The sequence below is a fragment of the Epargyreus clarus genome, unplaced genomic scaffold, assembly GCF_041222505.1.
Source record: "Epargyreus clarus isolate Ecla_fem2 unplaced genomic scaffold, WU_Ecla_fem_2.2 ptg000002l, whole genome shotgun sequence".
Taxonomy (NCBI): domain Eukaryota; kingdom Metazoa; phylum Arthropoda; class Insecta; order Lepidoptera; family Hesperiidae; genus Epargyreus; species Epargyreus clarus.
This window is the reverse complement of record NW_027332210.1, coordinates 3,779,452-3,801,625: the sequence shown is the minus strand read 5'-3', so window position 1 is coordinate 3,801,625 and position 22,174 is coordinate 3,779,452. Positions and strand designations below refer to the sequence as shown.

Here is a 22,174-nt window from a genome sequence, read left to right as displayed (position 1 = left end):
TGAACTGAAATCTAAGGAAATTGTTAGGTTTGTAGGTATCAAATTGCATTAATAAATATTATGAACTATAAGTATAATTGTAATGTTTTATTAAGTAGATATTAAACAGTAATTGTTAAGTAGAGATTTAACAGTAGGTAATTGGTAGACAAAGCTTTACGACTCTACATATTCAATTTTATTATTTCTTTTATAAATTAATTTATAAATCCAAAACCTTTATCACATACGTAAATTTAGAATATTAGTTAAATATCGTCCTTATTTATAGGTATACCCAAGAATAGACATTTTATGTAGAGTCATAAATGATTTAGGTAAGAAGACTAGCTTTTTATTTCAACTTAACGCAAGTTGTCGTCCCTTTACTGCAGATTTCCTTACGATGTTATTCCTCTCCGTTATAATAAATAATAATTATTTTTTAACTTCCACGCAACATTGCATAGTCCAAGGTGCGTGCTTAGGATTTGAACCGCGGATCCCGGACTGAGAAATTGAGTTTGAACTAGACTTTAACTACTTAAATCAACAAAGGTGATTGGTGCCACTAGACTTTAACTACTTTAATCTACAAAGGTAATCTAAATATATATAACTCAAAGGTGACTGACTGGCATAGTGATCTATCAACGCACAGCCCAAACCACTGGACGGATCGGGCTGAAATTTGGCCTGCAGGTAGATGTTATGACGTAGGCATCCGTTAAGAAAGGATTTTGAACAATTCTACCCCCAAGGGGATAAAATAGGGAATGAAAATATTACTTTGTAAGGAGGGAAGCCGCAGGCAAAAGCTCGTAATTAATAGGTAGGTGTTAATTTACTCCGGTGGCACCACCGCCACACCTATTTCTGCCTCATAGCAGTAGCGTTAAGCGCTGCTGTGGTTCGGTTTGAAGGGGGTGGTAACGAAGACATACTTTTCCGAGGCGTTCCAGCTTAGTCCTCAGGGGGTGGCCGACCTCAGGTAGGAATATCTAATCTTATCTAGGATTTATTACGGATGTCTATAAGCGGCAGTGGCCACTTACCATCAAGTGGACTGCATGCTCGTCTGCTGCTCCTATATTATAAAAAAATCTAGAAAATCGTTGTTCCTTCTTCCTTACGTAGGGGCTTACCCCTACATAAAGTTACTTTTCTATTGTAGGTAATCGATAAATACCTAAGTACCTACCTAGATACCTTACTATATTTTTTTATAAAATAGGTATCATTATATTTATGTAGAAAAAATAAATAAAAGATTATTATCATTTATCAGTTCGTACTTGGCCAGCGCAGTGGACTATGAAAGAAGACCCGTGCCCAGCAGTCGGATAATGGGATGACGAAGATGGCTATTACTATATTCGAAGGTAATAGAACCCTCTGTGCCGCCACTTTTATTTCATAACAACAGTGTTAAGCGCTGCTGTGTTCCGTTTTGGAGGGTGTGGTAATGGAGACGTAGGTACTTATCAGAGGCGTTCCAACATAGTCCTCAGGCGTAGCAAGGCATCGGTTGTTAAACTCAGACAGGAAACCTATCTTACCTAGGGTCTATTGCAGATTTTTTTTTATTTATTTATTCGGGACTACCAACATAAGATACAGCAGTGACTATCATATACAATACAATCATATCTATTATCTTATTGGGTAACTGTTCTTACTATGACAGGTAATCACAACATGCGTTGAATGTATATACTTAAAATTACTATTAAACTATGTAGCTATAACTAATAACATTAAAATAAAAATAAATATAGGTACGTCAAAAATTTGGAACTTTTTTGAGCTTGGCTAAACAGATGTCCAAGATCTATATGGACGGCAGTAGCCAGTTATCACCAGGTGGACTATACGCTCATCTACTTACTTTACATTAAAAATACATGTATATACTCGTAGGTACGCTATTAGGATACTTGATATCTACTGAAAGCCACGAAAAACCCTTCCAATTCCAGTGGTCACGGAGCCACTCCGCTGTCAATCACCGCTCGTCTATTTTTATTTGAACGGCTAATCACTGTTAAACATCTTCTATTAAGAGACGCCAATGACATGCACGACTTGGATACTTTCTTGCCTTTTCGTCACGGTTTTCTTGTCAAATTGCTTTGATTTGATGTTGAGCACGCTACAGGGTGATTTGAAATGAACTTTAGGTTTTGTATTACTTAATGGAGTTTTTCTAGATTATTCATGATACCATACAGATGGACGACGACACACGTGGCTCAGCGGCTACCATACCGGTCTTTGTCTATATTACGTGAAATTCTAAGAATCGCCTCTGTCGATTTTAAAAACATTTACAACTAGGGAGTTTTGGATATTCAATCGCTTAAGGAAATTAATTTTGGAAAAGTCTGACACGCTCAAACAAGTCAAACTTCACTCGTCATCAGACACTATCAACATTACGAGCAAAAAAAAAGGTAGCCGAAATCATACGTATTTTTCGGCGAATAAGTCTATAACACATTTGTTATTTCGTAAAATCATATGAACTTTTACACTGAGGGCCTCCATTCAATTTCCATTTTCAGTCTGTTGCATATAACTACAAAATCTTATATTAGGTATAACAGTTTTTTTTTATCACACCACCACTTATAGTCCGATTCATAATTAGGTAAAAATGTAAACAAAGGTGTTGACCTATCAAGAAAATATGTTTCAAATGGTAGTTTCTTATTTTTGACAATATTAAATTAATACAACGATAAAAATATTATCTTAATAAATTAAAATCAATTCACATTTTCCAATATATATATTAACTTAATTTCATTTCATACAGTAATAAAAATAAAAACAAAATTTATGGTAGAAAATTAAATTGTGATAATGGTAATACAATCGGGATCCAAAACATTTTTTGTGTCGCCATTTTTAAGTTTCGTAGTTGATATTATTTATTTTTGTGATCGTGGTCGAACTCGAATGTTTTCTAGTTTTCATAATGTGGTGAATTTGTGAAAGTTTTCCTTTCTTGTTAATTTGTTTGTTAATTTGTTGTTAAGTTTGTAATACCTGTAATCGTATTTTGACAATGACATTTCTTTGTGTACATTTTGGACACTTAATTATGAATCAGACTATAGGTATATTTACCTATTAATCTATCATCATCATTCAAATACACTGGTGTGATCCAAATAATATAGGTACTTATTTAATTTTTAAAACAACTATTTTTCATTCAAGAGTCTCACCTTAAATACATATATTTTAAAATTTCATTACACCCTGTATAAATCATTGAGGTAGCAAGAACCGTCAAATGCCAAAGCGTAGCTCCCGTCTATCGGTGTGATTAGCTCCGCCGCTGGCGTGCTTTGTGCAACCACCCTCACCATCCTAAACACTTAGCTGTCTGCATTTTCATACACCTATCTTTATTAGTACACAGGTTTTTAAATGTTTTTACGAATACTTTGCATACAAGAAAAACAGTAATCAGCTGTTATATTGGCATATTTATTTTTTTAGTAATTTAATTAGATTAAACTTATTTGACATTTATACACATACCTAATTGACTAAAATAATAGAGTAAATGCTGTATACTAAAATAATTATTATAAAATTGGCATTGCACACTAGCGGAGGCCTGAAATATACTCTACCTGGATCTACATACTCGTACCTCTTCTCTAATGTGAATTGATAGAGAAAGGTGTGGTAAGGGAGACATACTTTCCCGAGTGGTAAGGAAGTCATACATCTATACACATCGGTAGGAACCTAATCTTACCTGAGGTTGATTACAGATGTTGATAGGCCGCAGTAACAACTTACCATCAGGTGGACTGCATGCTCGTCTGCTACTCCTCTATTATAAAAAAATATACCAATTAATGACGATTACATTCCCTAATATGTTTTCTACGCAAGCTTATTTGTAGCTCTACCAGCGTAAACCTCTAAATTATTTTTAAAAAGATAATTATGTGCTCAAAGTAAATAATGTCTTCAGCTTTTTAAGCAGACGTATTTATTTGGGCTGAAAACAGCTGTGATGGAGCGGCCGTAAGAATCCGGTAACGACCACTTAAAAATAAAGTGTAATAATGAATCCAGATAGAATTTTAATTGGGCCGGGATGGCGTCCTTTGGATTAAACTTTTTAATTAATCTCTCCACTGACACGAACGAAACTTCAGTTTTTACGGATTTATTTATTAATGCATTAAATTCAAGTTTTTTCCCGACGATATTTATACCCGACGTTTCGGAGTTGCTGAAACGGACTACGTTTTTGATTTAAAACGAACGCCGAACTTGTTTTAACTGCCAATTAATGTTAATTAAGATATTGGGAACGTATTTGTAAAAGACGTACCTACCTACGACGTAAAAGATAGGAAATCGAATGCAACCCATAAAATGTAGAGAGGTGTCTGTAGGATATCCTGTAGAGGTGTGGCTTAGTGGTGAATCAGTCTGTTTTAAACCAACAAAATACCTCAGACTACTCTTAATTTTTCTTATAATATAATAGTAGCAGATGAGCATGCCATCTTGATGATAATATATCTTATACGATCAAGATGCATCTGCTACTATTATATTATATGCAAGATGGACAATTTTATCGTAAGAGGCCATTACCGCCCATGGACATTTGATATTAAACCCAGATAAAATAGGATTCCTACCTGAGGTAGGCCACAGTTACAACCTTAGGACTAAGCTACATTTGCCTAATGCTGAAGGTGGTAGAACCCTTTGTGGTTCGATTCCGGCGGCACCACCGCCACACCTATTTCTACCCAATAACAGCAGTGTTAGGCGCTGCTGTGTTCCGGTTTGAAGGGTGTGGTAAGGGAGATAGACTTTTCCGAGGCGTTCCAGCTTAGTCCTCAGGGGTAGCGGCGCATCTGTGGCCGACCTCAGGTAGGAATATCTAATCCTATCTGGGGTTGATTACAGATGTCCATGGGCGGCAGTAGCCACTTACCATCAGGTGGACTGCATGCTCGTCTGCTACTCTCATATTATATAAAAAAAAAAAAAAAAAAAGCTGGAATGCCTCGGAAAAGTTATCTTACCCCATCCGTTAAACTCTGGTTACACAGCAGCACTAGACTCTGCTGTTATTAGACAGAAGTATGTGTGCAGGTGGTGCCGCCGGAGTCGAACCACAAAGAGTTCTTCTATCTTCTAAAATGATAGAAAAATAGAAAATAATGTTAATAGAAACCCATGGACGGTATTCTTCTAAATTTAAGAAAATCATCGAATAATATTGATTTTTTAAATTTCAACTGGCTCGTAAAACAAAACTACTTATAGTACAATATCTACTTCCATTATCCACAAATACAAATTTTAATGCTAATTTATTGTAATACAAATATAAATATCCACAGAATGAAGATATATATTATTACTCCGCAAATAACCGGACCGAAGCGCCAAGAATTTTAATAACCAATTTGTATTTAACAAATATGAGTCGGACAGGCTCGTTTTTTCTCGACAAATTACAAATGGCTCCTTCCCCGTTAATTGAATGGTCCCGGATAAATCAGAATTAATTTGTCCATCCATCTGTATAGTATTTTATGTTGGTGTGTGTTTAAACTGACAGTTGAAAATGAAAGTTGGATATTAGGTACTTTGTCGTCGTCATCAACCCATTACAGGCCAAATGCGACCGGCCACCGTACCGGTCTGACGCGCAAAGGGTCCCGGGTTCGATCCCCGGCTAGACATATCTAAATGGAACGGAACCGGGAACTGGTATCTTCAAAAATTCTCCGCTGTGCAGAATATGTAATGAATACAACCGAGCACGTGCATCAATTGTAGACATTGACATCTTCCATGATTCGTGTCTTTCATTTAAAAACAAACTAACAACTCATTTGCTGTTTAAATTTAACTGCTCTTTTAACATTTAGTCATTTTTAGGCTTAATGAATACTATTTAACATCTTATTATATTTGTCTTTTTTTTTAACAAGCAATAACATGTCTTTGGCTAATAACGAGAATGCTGTACCTACATACTTATAATTGGCATGTATATAGGATACATTATTACTATTGTATTTAAGTTGAAAATGTTATGTATACTATGCTGTTTGTGTGTCTAAATAAATAAATAAATAAATAAATGATGAATTTAGATTTCTGTTTCTGGGTCTGGGTGTTTGTGTATTTATCTGTGTGTGTCCATAGCACCCACGATACAGGGAATCCTAGTGTGGGGCGGAGAGTGTAGAAAGCGTTTATTCATAAAATAAAAAATAAAATAAAAAAATGCTGCACGGGTATCAACTATCACCTAAGAATTAAAATGGTTGTGGCTGTAGTACACTACGCTAGCCAAGGTTGTGGATTTAAAGCAAGTTATAATTAACTTCTAATACACACAAATAAAGGTGGAGAAAAATATTGTGAGGAAACCTACTAGTCTGAGAGTTTTTTTTAATCTTAAGGGTGTTTTAAGTCTTCCGGATAGCGCATGGTCAGTATGGTAGACTAAAGCCTAAATCCTCTCTGTCTAGAAACCCATGAACAGTATTTATCTAGTGGATTGCCGACTATAATATAGCGGCAATAGCAAAACGTCTATCATAGCCATTTTATAAGCACACTTAATTTAATAGCATAAATAATTTATCATTGACAAACCAGATAAAATTTTTTGATTACCCGAATAAATTTTATAGGTGCGTCGTAATATGAATAGGCACACAAAAATAGTTATCAAGCACGCCGCGAGGTGGCGCGCGGGTAATTTGTCACACACTCCCAACCAGCCGCATGACGGCACAAATGATTTATCGCCATCCACCAGACAAAGACCTCTCTAAATAGACCCCCCTCGCAAACCAAACACTCAATTTGGAAGTAATTACGGCGGGAAAGTAACCTCTAAAGCGTTCCCCCAAAGCTCACTTTCCCGCTAAAAGATTGACAGCTATCGCTGTCAACGATACGGCTGCGTTCGGGAATTCCACAACTAATTGTATGTATCGTCTCGCACAGAACGCATTTGTCAATTGTCGCCAACCTCCCTTGTAAAAGGTAATTAGTTAGTCAACTATTTCTGGAACGCTTTGACGGCTTATTAAGATTTGAAATTGAACACAAATTAAGTGTCATAGCTAACTGATTGCTCGCTATGATGTCTTTTCCTGTTACTTTACACGTTGAAAAATCGGCCCGTTGACGCGTAGACAGCTTAGTTTTCTGGGTATCAAAAAGCTATCCGTTTAATGGCGTGGTTTGTTACGGGAGTCATTTGTTAAGATGTAAGTAGATGTGATTTGTTTGTTTATTAACGCGTTTGTAACTTTATTTTCTAAAGTATGTATTAGGAAAAAGGTACATACAGTATGTATTAGGCACTGTATGTAGGTACTAAGTAGGTACTTATAATGTTCAAAAGTTGATTATAAAGAATTTAAATTGTGGATATAGTTAAAGTTTTTATTATCTATTATCTTATTATTGTATCTGTATACATGTAGACAGATACCTCAATATCCTGTGTTACCAGTTACTAATTATTTCATGGTTTAAATATATTAATTTATTGGCTAAGCGCAAACGGAGTAATTTGGTGCACGTCCAACATTTAATTAGGCGCAAATTGGAGCTTATTGCGTAATTATCATGCTCAGATGACTAATTTATAATTTAGGTGATCAGTATGACATAATATTATATTTTTATAATATTTAATAATTTGTCAAACTAACAGGTCTAAATTGGCTCAATCAAGACTTTTTATTTTTATTATTATTATTAATTCTATTAATTTAATTCTAAGCAAATAGAGAGATACCTATCAACTTCCATTCTAAAAATATATAAGTACCTTTAATCTTTCAAAGATTCAGAGATTCAGAAGTCTAGAAAGTGGTTATTTTTTGAGAACTCTTGTCTAATGTGTAATATCCCTAGGAGAAAAAAAACCTACCCGAAACCACTGGCGAATGCAGGATTTTCGTTTAGAGGTGCTGGGTGGTTTTCAAGGCGAAAAATTACAGGAAAATAAGGTAGCTGTCTCCGAAATAACTCAAAAGTCCGCAAAATAAATTCTCTTCCTATTTCTGACATTTTGTTGTGTTCTATAATAAATATAAGTTAGATAATTTTAAATTTTAGGGAGCTTAAGCCCTAACCCCTTAAAACTGCCACTGGAATATCATACCACGATTACTCTTGCACACAATTACTATTACACGTATTGGCTCGTTAAAAATTACCTACCATAAAATATACTCAAACGTTCTTCTTTTTACGTCATAAAAACGTAGTCACAATATACAGGAAATAAACAACAAAACCGACAAGAAATCAGAACACCATTCCATTTACAGATGTAACCAAGTGGCAGGCTAATTAAAACGCCATAATGACTACAAATTGACGTTCGCACCACATGTTTACAAACGGAATTAATTACAGCGTCACAATCAGTTTCCCAAAGCCCGGCAGATCGAGTATCGACAACCGTACTCATCGATTGGTCACATCGAGTTTTTAGTCTTAGGAACGCACCGCGACGAATTGGAACCGAATGATCAATTAGTGAAAGCTCTCAACATCGCGTTCCGTTTTTCAAAAAGCTCAAAAACATACGGCTTTGAAACCAATAGACAAAACGAGGAGGTTTTAGCGACGGGTTGTATTGGACGAGTGTAGAGTTAAGCGAAAAAAATAGTTTTCTGTTCTATTTTAAAAGTTCGTTTAAAAATCAAATAGTTACCAATTTGTAACTATTGTGTGACTAAACGCTAAACACTAGCACAGTATAAGGATCTACTTCTACTGTGACACTAGTGTTTATAACACTTTTCATCCTTTACAATACTAAAATTACAATAATATTAAAATAAATAAGATATAATGTTATAAAAACAATATGCTAACTTAAAATTAAAGCGTTTAAAGAAAATAAATGTGACCTTTTCACGAGTCACTAATAAAATATCAAAGTTCTACAGTCGCTACGGTTGTTATCTTAGAACACACAACTATCGCTTACCACTATCGCTGGTAGTACAACAACCAAGACCAGCTGACTGAGGTAGCAAATAAAAGAAAGAAAAAAGAAAACGTCCGGAAATTGTTACGGATCGTTTTGATTGCGCCTGTCCGTAATTATCTCAAAATATACATACTATTATCGCTGGTAGTACAGCACCCAAGGCCAGCTCACTGAGGTGGCGAATAAAAGAAAGAAAGAAACCAATCGCGTCCGGAAATTATTACGAAAAAGTCAGTACTATTATCGCTTGCCACTATCGCCAGCAGTACGACACCCGAGACCAGCTCACTGAGGTGGCGAATAAAAGAAAGAAAGAAAGAAACCGATCGCGTCCGGAAATCGTTACGGAGCGTTTTGATTGCGCCCGTTCGTAATTTGTTCGTTTGATTTGATTGAAAAAGAGAAATGTATCCTTCGTATTACCTCGTGGGATGCTTTGAGGGTGTTTTCTCCGTCGGATATCGTTCTACACTATTTTTGTCTCGATTCGATTAACGGTTTTACTAAAAATACGATTGATACCTACCTACACACTTACCTATAGTTCTTCTATCTCATGAAGTCCATCCGGATTTAATAGATGTCTTTGTAAATTAAATCCTAAGCTTCGTGATAAACACTAGCTATCATACTTCGCGCCTGAAATAAAAACAAAATGAGTAATTTATTCGACAATATCCCTATAAACTAATATACATTAATTATTTATTATTATAATCCCGTCACGCGCGGGGCTCGGACGGACTTTGTGAGATAGAAGAACTATAACTAAACAATAGTTACATAGACATGAGGCTTATATAGAATCATCTTATTTCTCAGGAGTAGCAAAACATATGTGAGCGATTTCTGGTAATACTTTCGTTAAGTTTAATTTAAAGTTCACTAACCATCACTTAACTCATAAGAACTACTCCACCCTTAGGTACCTGTAACATGTAGGTATGATTTACATATAAGGTTATAGGTACTTTCAAATAAGTAAGTACATAATAAGGAATGAAATTTCATTTTTTTTTTTATAAAATAGGTGTAAAAAACGAACACACAGTCCATATATGGTAATTGCCCACTATTACCCATTAAATAATTGCAGTATAAGTTTTTATTTCAACACAAAATATGTACCTACATTATACAATATTCTGAACTTTCAGCATTAGGTACATGTAGCGCCATCTAGTAGAGGTTGTTGTAAAGTGGTACATATTATCAAGCTGAACGAATTGCGATAAACTTGAGTGGAGTCTTGATTACTATTATAGTTTTTCCTCGTTACCACAGATGCCGTTTACTTAGTACAGGGAGTAAGAAGGTTTTGAAGGTGGTAGAACCCTTTGTGGTTCGAGTGTTAAGCGCTGCTTTGTTCCGGTTTGAAGGGTGTGGTAAGGGAGACAGACTTCCGAGGCGTTCCAGCTAGTCCTCAGGGGTAGCGGCGCATCTGTGGCCGACCTCAGGTAGAAATATCCAATACTATCTGGGGTTGAATACAGATGTCCATGGGCGGCAGTAGCCACTTACCATCAGGTGGACTGCATGCTCGTCTGCTACTCTTATATTATAAAAAAAGAAGATTAAACGTCGACAATTATAGGTATTATTATGGTATGCACGGACCTAACTGCCTATTTCGTGTTTTCCTTAACATCGTAAATAACACGTGGCAGTGAGCGAGAATAACAAATAAATCAAATCAAATCAAATCAATACTCTTTATTGTACCCAATAAAAGAAGATACATATAAAAATAAAAAACTAATTTAAAAGACAATACAAAAGGCGGTCTTATCGCTAACCAGCGATCTCTTCCAGACAACCTTTAGGTAAGGAGTTATAGTAGGGATGAATAGAAAAATAGGTAGGGTTCAAATAATAATAATAAATATAATTATAGGACTAAGATAGCATAAACATGTTGGAATAAATAAAATATAGCATACACTAAGCACCAGTAAAAGAAGGAGACTAAAATAGAATGGGAGAGATGATTGAAAAATAAAATAGCAAAGGAAAATAATAATAATAATATTAAAAAATAAAAATAAACAAAATTAAGAAGAAGTAATTATTAAAACCAGAGTTATAGTTGAATAAGTAAACTGTAGCACTACCATGAGTTGGCATAGAAACGCCACTATAGAAATTGTAAATAGAAAACTATTGTCATTTTGCTAGTGAATAACATAACTACTATCGTTACGGTATTTCTTGACAACGTCTGTCAAATTAATGACTCATGGGACCGAATTTGTATGGCAATAGATCATAATGACATTCGCTAGCGATTTGATTTCGATAGGTTTTTTACGTATCGAGTCACGCCACTACGGATTTTAGTTCTACGAGTAACCACCAGAGGCGCTGTACATTTTTTCATACATTTATTTTACGCAGTCGCTAGCGAGTAATACTTTTGTAAACTCATGGTAGTGCTACGGAATGTTATTATGTCAATCTGCTTATCATTGTAGGTAATAATAAAATAAGATGTCATAATTGGCGATTGGAGAACATTAATTATTTATTGTGGTACCTATATTTTAATTATTATTTCTGAAGACACGGAAAGTTAGTTTCGGACACAAGCAGCAAATAAGCGTGCAGTTCACATGATACGAGTATAGTCAGCGTAAAACTGCTAGTCCGCTCTGAATATAAAAAGGAATCGCGTCGCCGTAGCAAATTGTATGACTACAGCTGCTCGCAGCAACTTCAGAGCGGACTAGCAGTTTGGCGAGGACTATACCTAAGTACCTAAGTAGATAATAAATAGAATTGGAGTGGAGCCTTACTTTCGGCCACTGGTCACAAATAAGTGTGTTGCTACCCATAAAAACTAAGTTGGAACGCCTCGGAAAAGTATATTGCCCTTCAAACCTGCTGTTAGACAGAAATAGGACCCACAAACAGAATAACGAACTACGAAGGTTTCTACTAGTGGTGGTCGTTGAATCAACGAACTAGTGAAATCAACCGTTGATTCACTTTCAACGAATCAACGTTAACCCAATAGAAATTAACTAGTTAAATACGTCAACGACGTTGAACGGAACGTTTCGTTATTTTCAACGTAAATTGTATTTTCTGCCATGTTATGTAAAAAAACTAAAGTACCTAACTAGGAAGGTACTTATGAACCTATAATTATTTATAACATTATGTAAATAAACATATTAACGTAATCGCACTCAATCTGACAGTTGAAGGCTGAATACGTCGACAATTATTTACGAATTAAAAAAAAAAACAAAATGGCGCCTCGGCGGGAAAGCGCCATAATATTTCCATCCACACGAGCGGCTGCGGCGGTTAATTGGATTCCTGTTACAACAAACCTCCCCTACTCGCTTACACCCTCGTTGAAGTTCGGAGATAAAGATGGAAAAACGACTAACGCATTTTTGGTATTGTTTGTGAAGTAACCACATTATATCCGGTTATTATTGATAGATCCCATAAATGTAATAAAATACTGTTATAATAATTTCCAAAATGTAAAAAATAAATTGAATATAATGTAATGGGTACGTAATTAAACGCTTTCTACACTCACAGCCCCACACTAGGAGCCCCTATGTCGCGGGTGCCATGGACACACACATAGACAAATACACAAACACCCAGACCCAGAAACGGACATTTTAATTCATCATTTAGATATCTGTCTGGCCGGGGATCGAACCCGGGATCCTCTGTATGGTGACCGCTCCGCCCCGCGGGTCATCAATTTTACACGATTATTGTGAAACATGAGTACATTTCTTTGAAATGTATTTTAACACACAAATGTACGAACTTGTTGCTATAATGTAGTCATAACTTAACCTTTTTCATTTCGAAAGGAATAGAACCAGAATAAAATCAATAAAACTTTATTCTTCTACCGTTCTCTCATTATATATCTGTGCACAAAAGGACAACACCAGAAGTTAACTACAATGGAGTGATCGATTAGATATTAATGGTATTACGGTCATAAATTACCATAATCGTGATCGCAGTACGATGTAGGTATAATTACCTCGTGTCTGAAGCAGGATATCTATAGATACCTTCACACTATAGTGGTATGCTTAGGTTTGTCTATCCGTATCCCAACGGGTTATTTTTTCATAATATAGGAGTTGCAGACGAGCATGCAGTCCACCTGATGGTGAGTGGCTACTACCGCCTATGGACATTTGTGACCCCAGATAGGATAAGATATTCCTAGCTTAAATCGGCTACAGATGTGCTCCTAATATAATAGACATACTTCAAACTAGAACACAGCAGCGCTTAACACTGCTGTTATGAGGCAGAAATAGGTGTGGCAGCGGTGCCGCCGGAGTCGAACCACAATGGGTTGTACCACTATTTAACTAATAATTGTAAGCTAAGGTACAGTTAACACTATTTAACTAATAATTGTAAGGTAAGGTAGAGTAGAGTAGTAGGTAGAGTAAGAGGAAGGGCTGAAGTTTTGTTCATAAGTTGCGATTTATTTTCAATTAACAATTTTATAAGTAAAGTGTAGTCATCTCATAGAATGTTAAGGTACGAGTATGATATATGTTAATACAACCTTGGATGGCACAACAGACAACACTTAGCGTGGTTGTATATTAGCATTTAAATCATGTAGCCATTAATGTTTCATGTATCAATGAATAAACCACGTGGATTGTAAAGTTTATTAATGTTAATTAATTTCCAAAATTCTTATTGCTTTGAGAAACCAGATCTGCATACAAGGAGTCAAGTAGCGCAAAAGAGATTAAAGAATATTGGATTTTCACACATGTAGGTTTCAAGCTTGGTTTAAATCTAAGAGGATATCTAACTTCAATATCCCTGTGAGATGTAACACAAGCTTATATTCTTCATTCTTCACAAGTGGATCGAACAGAAATAACTAATTGTTGTTTTTATTCTTGTACGTATGTCTGCTCTTGTCCTTGTCTTGTCTGCTTTGTCCCATGATGCAAGATCACAATAAAAATTACATAGATTTATCCTGAAGATTCGTAGTTGCCGTACATACGCAGGGCCGGATTTAAGGGAGGGCAACCGGGGCGGCAGCCTCGGGGCCTCCACAAAAGAGGGGCCCCCAATAGAGACGTCGGATTTTTTTAAATTCCGACTAGTAAACACTAGTAAAAAATATATGTATCTTTTCCTGTGACATATTTTTTCGATGTTTGACCTTTTGCACGACTCATGATGCGAAGCATCAGAGAGTGCTTTACGATCGAAAAATTTTTTTTCGCTTCACTTTGGCGGCTATTTTTATTATTATAGCCTTGATAGTTCACGGAATCAAGATATTTTGCATACTATTGTCGAGATAATTTAATGGAGATTAATTCCATACTTTTTAAAAATTGATTTACTGCAATAGAATTGGAAAAAAACACCAAAATAGGTCAAAAATTTTCCTGTCCGTTATGTGTGAAACCTGAAAACACTGTAACTTGTGAAAAAATCCATCAATTGAGTTAATTTTTTTTTTTAAATTCTAATCGACGATTGTAGGTCACTGAATGCGAATGATTAATTAATTCAGTGTCGTTTAATTGCAATTAATAAAAAAAGAAAACTACAAGACTGTATATCTATAGATATTATGTACATTTATTCCACCAGGGGCGCTTGTGCAGTACCTTCTTCCTACTACAGCTGTTTTTTCGGCAATTTATTTTGAACGACTTAAGTTTTTTTTCTTTTTTTATATTTCATAATTAAATGAGCATTATGAGTCGTGCACTTTTGGATTTTCCAAACTTTATCTACAGTACTTTGTACAAACATAAATACTAGAAGAATCTTACCTGCGTTTCACAATAAAATATTTATTAAAAATCTCAACTGAAAAATTGTTCATTTTATTCGGAAAATAATTTGGGGCCAGGGGGCCTCCACTCCTTTGTTGCCCCAAGGCCTCTAGAACACTAAATCCGGCTCTGTACATACGATACGATATGTGACCGTATCCATTCGCGGTATTATAATGCACTAATCAACCCTATATTAAGCACTAACTTGAAACTAACGTAATATCGGGATTTAGAACACAAACGATTACTAAACTTACTTTTTGTTTTAGTTCACTACTTTTTATACATCGTTTTTTTTTCAACGTTAATCTAAAATCATTGTAACGTAACTTTCGGTTAAAGAACAACAATATTTGAATCATTTGGAATCATCTGAGATCAATTCAAAGTTTTCACAAAACACAATACAAGTATTTTTATATCCTTTCACCTTTAAAAATACTTGTTTTGTAGTCTAAAAAAAACAAATCTAAATAAGTTTGAAAATCTTTTGAAAATCTATTCTGTACTAAATAGTTGTATTGTGAATTTTTTATTCGGTGCAATCTAAGTTACTGCTATTTATGTAAACAATCATTTGAAGCAACGGACCCTGTCGAGTGAAATGGATGCCATAGAGCTAATAACATGTAGATATGGCATGTTTCTTTTATTTTTTTATAAAAAAGGAGTAGCAGACGAGAATGTAGTAAGTAGCTACACCTGATAGTAAGTGGCTACTGCTGTCTATGGACATCTGTAGTCAACCACAAATAAGATTACCGTTCTATCTGAGGTCGGCCAAAGATGCGCAGCTTCTCCTGAGGACTAAGCTGAAATGCCTCGGAAATGTATGGTACGGTATGCTATTAGTAGATACCGACATTATTGCCGACTTACGTAATTATTATCGAAGATGCAGATATGGTAAAGGAGATACTTATGGTGTTCCTACTTGCGTTTAGAAGGTGCTAGAACCTTTCGTAGTTTGACTCTAGATCACTAATGCCCCACCCATTTCCGCCTAAAAATATCAGTTTTAAGCGCTACTGTGTACTGGTTTGAAGAGTCTGGTAAGAGATGACAATTAGACGAGACATTCTAACTTGGTCAAGGGTAGCAATGCATCTCAGGCCAATCTCAGGTAGTACTTCAATTCTATCTGGAGTTGGTTACAGATATGCATAGGCGGCAGTAGCCACTTACCATCAGGTGATCTGTTTGTTTGCTGCTTCAATCGTAAAATAGTAACAAATATTGTGTTTCTATGGAAATAAATTATCACTTTTTATGATACAATTTTATTTACCTACTTTGCATTTATTTTATTACTCGTAACGAATTTCGTTTATTGTGTATTTGATACAGTATGTCATTTATTTATCTTAAAGTATTTGTAGTCTTGGAAATATCCAAAACAATATTTACGAGGAGCTATATCCTAATGCTTATAAATTCAGGTCCTTAATCTCGGAGGTCCAAGGTTCGGATCCCAGGCACGCCTCTCTTCTCTTTTCTGTCTCCTTTGATTTTTGAACTAATGTGTTAAACGCATTAAAAAATATTTATCATTTTTAGGTAAAGGAAACTTCATAAAAAATATTTATCATTTAAAGGAAACTTCATGAAACCTAAAGAGAGTTAAAAATAACGTTCTTAAAATTGTGCGCAGTCTACCAATCCGTAATTGACCAGCGCAGTGGATTGTGACACCTGCACCAGACACACATAAGTGTGGTAAAGAAGACATAGGTACTTTTCTGTGGCGTTCCAGCTTAGTTCTCAGGGGTAGCACATCTGTGGCCGACCTCACGTACGACTCTAATCTTATCTGTGGTTGATTACAGATGTCCATGGGCGGCAGTAGCCAATTACCATAAGGTGGACTCCATGCTCGTCTGCTACTCCTATATTCAGCAGTAGGCCAATAAGTACCTCATGAGTTAATGACGAATCTATATTTTCTTAAGTCTATGGTCACTCAATTGTCAAAACGTAAGCAACCTTAAGCCGTTGTCATAACGGTGAATATCTTAGACTGATCTGGATAAATGTGAAGGTAAAACATTGACATTCAATATCAAGGGTAATTACAGTACTTTACTCGTTGTGATTCAACTGAATTCGCGTAAAATTAAATCTACTAATTGAAGCCATTATGTACTAGGTAATTGCTATCTAGTATACTTACTTGTGTCTAAAAATAATGCCATTTGTCTAGTACAATTGCCTAAGTCAGTAAGTTAGTATGACTTGTTTCAATAAAGTTGTAATCGAAAATGACGGTTATATTTCTTGTTCACGCATTATGAAGAAAGAGCGAGAGGTAAATAAAAATATCGGGTTTTAGATCGTTTATTGGAACAAGTTATACTTACTTAAAAAAAAGTCCGTTCCTACTTAAATGTTTTAATGTTTATAAATTGGAACATTACCCATATATCTAGTACCTACGAGTATTACGAATTTAGTTGTCCCATGCTGAAGTGCAGGTTTGAATTCCAACTCAGAATTTCTAAGTTTTGTGTGTGCCTACTACAATTAACTCATTTTGGCATTTTGCTTTGTCAGTGAATACTTCGAAACCTACATGCTTAAGAGTTAGCTTATTAGTACATAGGTAGGTAAAACTTTGGATACATTGATTATTAAAAAGGCCGTTTATGAAGCAAACTTTTTGGTGCTAGCATATTTTATATTTAAGAAGCACCTAATATCCTTGCTGTAGGTATTTCGTTGCGTTTGGTCTACTTCATAGGTCTACGTACGAAAATCATAGTTTCGTCCGAATTTTCGGGCATTTATTACTTTAAAGTAATACGAATTTCAGTTTCTGAAGGGCCACACAAAACTCGGTAATGAATTATTAAACATAAGTAAGTTCAGTACTATTCTGTATGCATAAAATCTGCCTGAAAAACTGAGTTTAAGAAGGGTTTAGCAGTTGTTCAAATTTGCCTACTTTCGGATGGATCCGAAACTTCGGCGACGAAGGCAGAGAAAGGAATAGGACCTATTAATTTCGAAGCACATCATGAGATATGTTACATATTTTAAAGCGTAACTATATTTCTTTGAGCTCGTTACAGTATTTTAACAATCGCAACATACAAATCCGCTAATAATCAATGCAAATGATTAGAGCCTGAACCCTTACAATAAAATAAATTATCAATATGTTAGACAACACTTTGACATACAATATGTACCTAATCTCAATGATCGCGCATTCAAACTTTTTATTATATACAGTCATCATTCAGCCTTTCTTTGGCCTTCCGTAAAACCCATTCAATTACCTATTTCGTCACAACATTTCGTTCTGATCTCCTATTGATAGCCAATTACGTATTTTTTATAATTCTTCGTAGTTCTTCGTATATATTAACAAAATGCAATTATCCATTTAAATAAAAAATATTGTGAAGGGAACTGGTTGTTTACGCTTAGCAATTATTTCATCAGAAACAAAGTCTATGGCTAGCAGTGTACACGTTTAGTACACGGTAGGCATTTAAAAATATAGTGTTCGATATTCAAATTTGGCGCGGTACATAGTGAGTGATAATGTTCGAAACTTTTAGAGCGGAATTCAAATATAATTGGCGGCAATATTTGGCGGCTTCTTTAGGTTCGTTTTTTTTTCCTTTGTTTTAATGATTAATACCTGCCTAAAAATATGTTTAGTAAATATAAAATGGGATGCGAAATTTTAACAAATAAATCTTGTTAATTCATCAAAAATTGGGTTTACATTTAGAATACTTATCTAATATTTTTGAAAATTAGAATATGAAATTAGATCAATTTTGGTATATAGCTTAGTTATTTTGACATGAAAACATATTAAAATATTATTTTACTGTTGTTATGAAAATTAAATAATATGTACTCAGCCTTCAATGATGTGAATAAACTCTGGCTGCATATTATTATTACTTCATCTATACTTCTATTTTTATATAACTTGAATGCAGCACCTTTAGCTCAAACACTGTATAAAGATCCTTATACTGTGGCTCAACCCTTCAAGGATAACCACTTTAGTTCCTTGCATCGTTAAAATTTATAAAGTACAGTCGCGTACAACAAATAGAACCTTTTTGTAGAATAAATAAAAAAACCACAGACCTGTATCTAAAAAACGATATGTGTATATAATAAAATAAATCTTAAATTTAAATTAAAAATTAATTTACGATATAAAATATCAGATTAAATAAAAATTTTAGGTGAGATAATGACACTCGATTACTTATTTAATTATTTAATCGAGCATTCACAGTCATAAAATAAGTAGTTGGCATATACCTTAATAGGTCTGGTATAAATATAAACACATTAAATTTCCTATAACCAAGTCTATTGTCATAGATTAGTAAAGGATACTCACTCCTAACAAGAAAATGTACCCAGTTTTGAGAATTGAAATAGTTGCGTAAAAAAGCTTTGCCACGTCTCCGTGCTAAAATGTCCCTAAAATATTTGAAAGAATGATTTATTTATTATGTAAATTACGCAGTATTAGTTATTTATTCATAAATTTTCTCTATAAATGTATTTATTTGTCAAGAATTCAAAAAAAGAACTTACTACTTAATAAGCCGTTTGTGGCTTCATTCAATTTCAAGGCGGCGAAGTATCTTTATTTATCTATGTCTATTGTAGATAAAACTACATATAATAATTTATAATATAGATAATATATAATTACTTAAGTAAGTAATCTTTATTTAATGGAAAGTTAAAATGTAGTAGACATTACTTTAAGGAAATGTTATTTTTAAGTATAATATAATTTACCTACGAATGTTATCTGCGTATTATTATACGCTCTAAAATCAGATATTTCTGATTGCTTAAGTTGTTGCATATCTCAGATATTTATGAATAATTCACAGTTCATTATTTCCTACCTTGTTAATACCATGTTATGACCTACAAGTGTTTTAAAAGGGACTAAACCAGTTATAGTTATATGAATAAATGTAATTAAAATTTTAACACTTACATATTCGGTAGGATTTTTCCGATACTTTGTTCTTGGCATTGAAAAAAGAATAGTAATAGTAATTTAATTTGAAAATATTCCATCTTTGTTGTGGAGGAAATTTTGGGACTAAAGTATCTAAACTTAAATTTTGTGGGGCTCGGTCATGTGATACAAGAAGTTACGTGTCACTCGGGTAACATGGGTATATGACATTCGAGTGACTCGAGTGAATTAAAAAATGCCTTATTTATGTGTAATTGTGTTGTTACACAGACTTCTTCATTGATCACAACTGGACCAAACCGGAATATAAGAATTTTTCTTTAAAGGTGGTAGAACCCTTTGTGTTTCGACTCCGGCGGCACCACCGCCACACCTATTTCTACCTAATAACAGCAGTGCTAGGCGCTGCTGTGTTCCGGTTTGAAGGGTGTGGTAAGGGAGAAATACTTTTCCGAGGCGTTCCAGCTTAGTCCTCAGGAGTAGCGGCGTATCTGTGGCCGACCTCAGATAGGAATATCTAATCCTATCTGGGGTTGATTACAGATGTCCATGGGCGGCAGTAGCCACTTACCATCAGGTGGACTGCATGCTCGTCTGCTATTCTTATATTAGATATAAAAAAAAAAAACTGTCGTATCTGTGTCTCAAGATATGCAAGATCACAAACGAAATTGCATAGACTTGTCGAACATTTAAGTTGTAGTACCATACGAAATCGCGGTCCATCTTAGGACCGCGCTTCCGTATGCTCTAATCAACCTCATACAAAGAAAAACCCTATCCCCACAGTGCCGGCACCACCGCCACACCTATTGAAGGTCGTAGATCTCTTTGTGGTTCGACTCCGGCGGCGCCACCGCCACACCTATTTCCACCAAATAACAGCAGTGTTAGGCCCTGCTGTGTTCCGGTTTGAAGGGTGGTAAGGGAGACAGACTTTTCCGAGGCGTTGCAGCTTAGTCCTCAGGGGTAGCGGCGCAACTGTGGCCGACTTCAGGTAGGAATATCTAATCCTATCTGGGGTTGATTACAGATGTCCATGGGCGGCACTAGCCACTTACCATCAGGTGGACTGCATGCTCGTCTGCTACTCTTATATTATAAAAAAAAAGAAACAAGAAACAAGGTGTAAATAAAGAAAACTCGTAAATCAATTGGTTTTACTTGTGTAATAAAAAACTCTACAAGTTTGTACTTTAAACACTGCAAGTATTTTGACATTTTACATTTAATTTTACAGCTAGCTATGGCAGCTTATGTACAGGAATGTCAATGGGATGGACGTCTCCCGTGTTCCCGCAACTACGACTACCCGTTTCCCCCCTACCACGGGTCCCGACACTCCAGGAAGAGTCCTGGATTGGCTCTCTGCTTGTACTTGGCGGGCTGTTCGGTAAGAGGATAAAATATCTACTGTTTTTATTGACCTTTGAGAAGACAAGTTTTTGTTATGACGTCATGATTTTACGATAGCCATTTTGATTCTAATGTGACGTCACTTCTATAGTAATCGAAATATTGTTGACGTGTTGAGTCTATGAGCCATGTTTACTAAAGAATGACGTCACGAACAAAACAACCTGTACCGCGCGAAATTCAAAATGATAAAAGTAGTTTTAGAACACTCTTAAATTAATATATCAATCATCTATATTTAAATATTACTCTTTTAACTTACTTACTTACTTAAAAGGCTTTTCACAAGAAATCAAATCAAGATTTCAAATAAAAAACCTACATAATTTTAATAGGTAGCAACCATGTAGCAACTTATTGGCGTCTCTGAACGTTCTAAGTTTCAAGCAACAATGAACCCTGATAAAAATGTAAGAAACTAATTAATACATTGTCAAATAACGGTTTCCTACCATAAGTTGATTCAGGAATACAATAAATCTTTCGCTTTGATTCCGCTTTTTTCTCTTTGATTCTTCAATAAACAGTAATAAAAGTATAGTCGCGTAACAATACGCGAAATTCCTTTATAAAATTACTTCCTTACTAATATTGAAAATAATAAGATCAAGTAGTTTGCCTTTTTGTACAACTTTTTAACTACTAGATACTAGTTTAGCCTATCTTCATGTTTGTTCAAGATGTCTTTTTTTGCAATTTGAGAAATACTTCAAATATAATGAAAATGGTGATATTTAGGTCTAGGTCTTACAGATACTGGGGATGGTTACCATGGAAAGGGTACATCTTTACGCCTACAAATTTACATGGTATAGTCCGCGTAAAACTACTAGTCCGCTCTGAGTATACAAATGAATCGCGTCACCATAGCAAATTGTATGACTACACCTGCTCGCAACAACTTCAGAGCGGACTAGCAGTTTGGTGCTGACTATACTTATCAAAATATTTACTTTG

General features: G+C 35.0%; 1 protein-coding gene across 1 annotated transcript in view; it reads left to right on the top strand.

The window, feature by feature from the left end:
* The first annotated feature begins 18,258 nt into the window (after nucleotides 1–18,258).
* Nucleotides 18,259–22,174, top strand: part of LOC140746196 (facilitated trehalose transporter Tret1) — a 10,327-nt gene continuing 6,411 nt past the window's right edge. Inside the window, exons 1-2 of the mRNA XM_073078247.1 lie at nucleotides 18,259–18,436; nucleotides 21,042–21,194. Of these exons, the coding sequence (XP_072934348.1) occupies nucleotides 18,373–18,436; nucleotides 21,042–21,194 (217 nt within the window). The 5' untranslated portion in view covers nucleotides 18,259–18,372. The remainder of the gene's footprint in view (nucleotides 18,437–21,041; nucleotides 21,195–22,174) is intronic.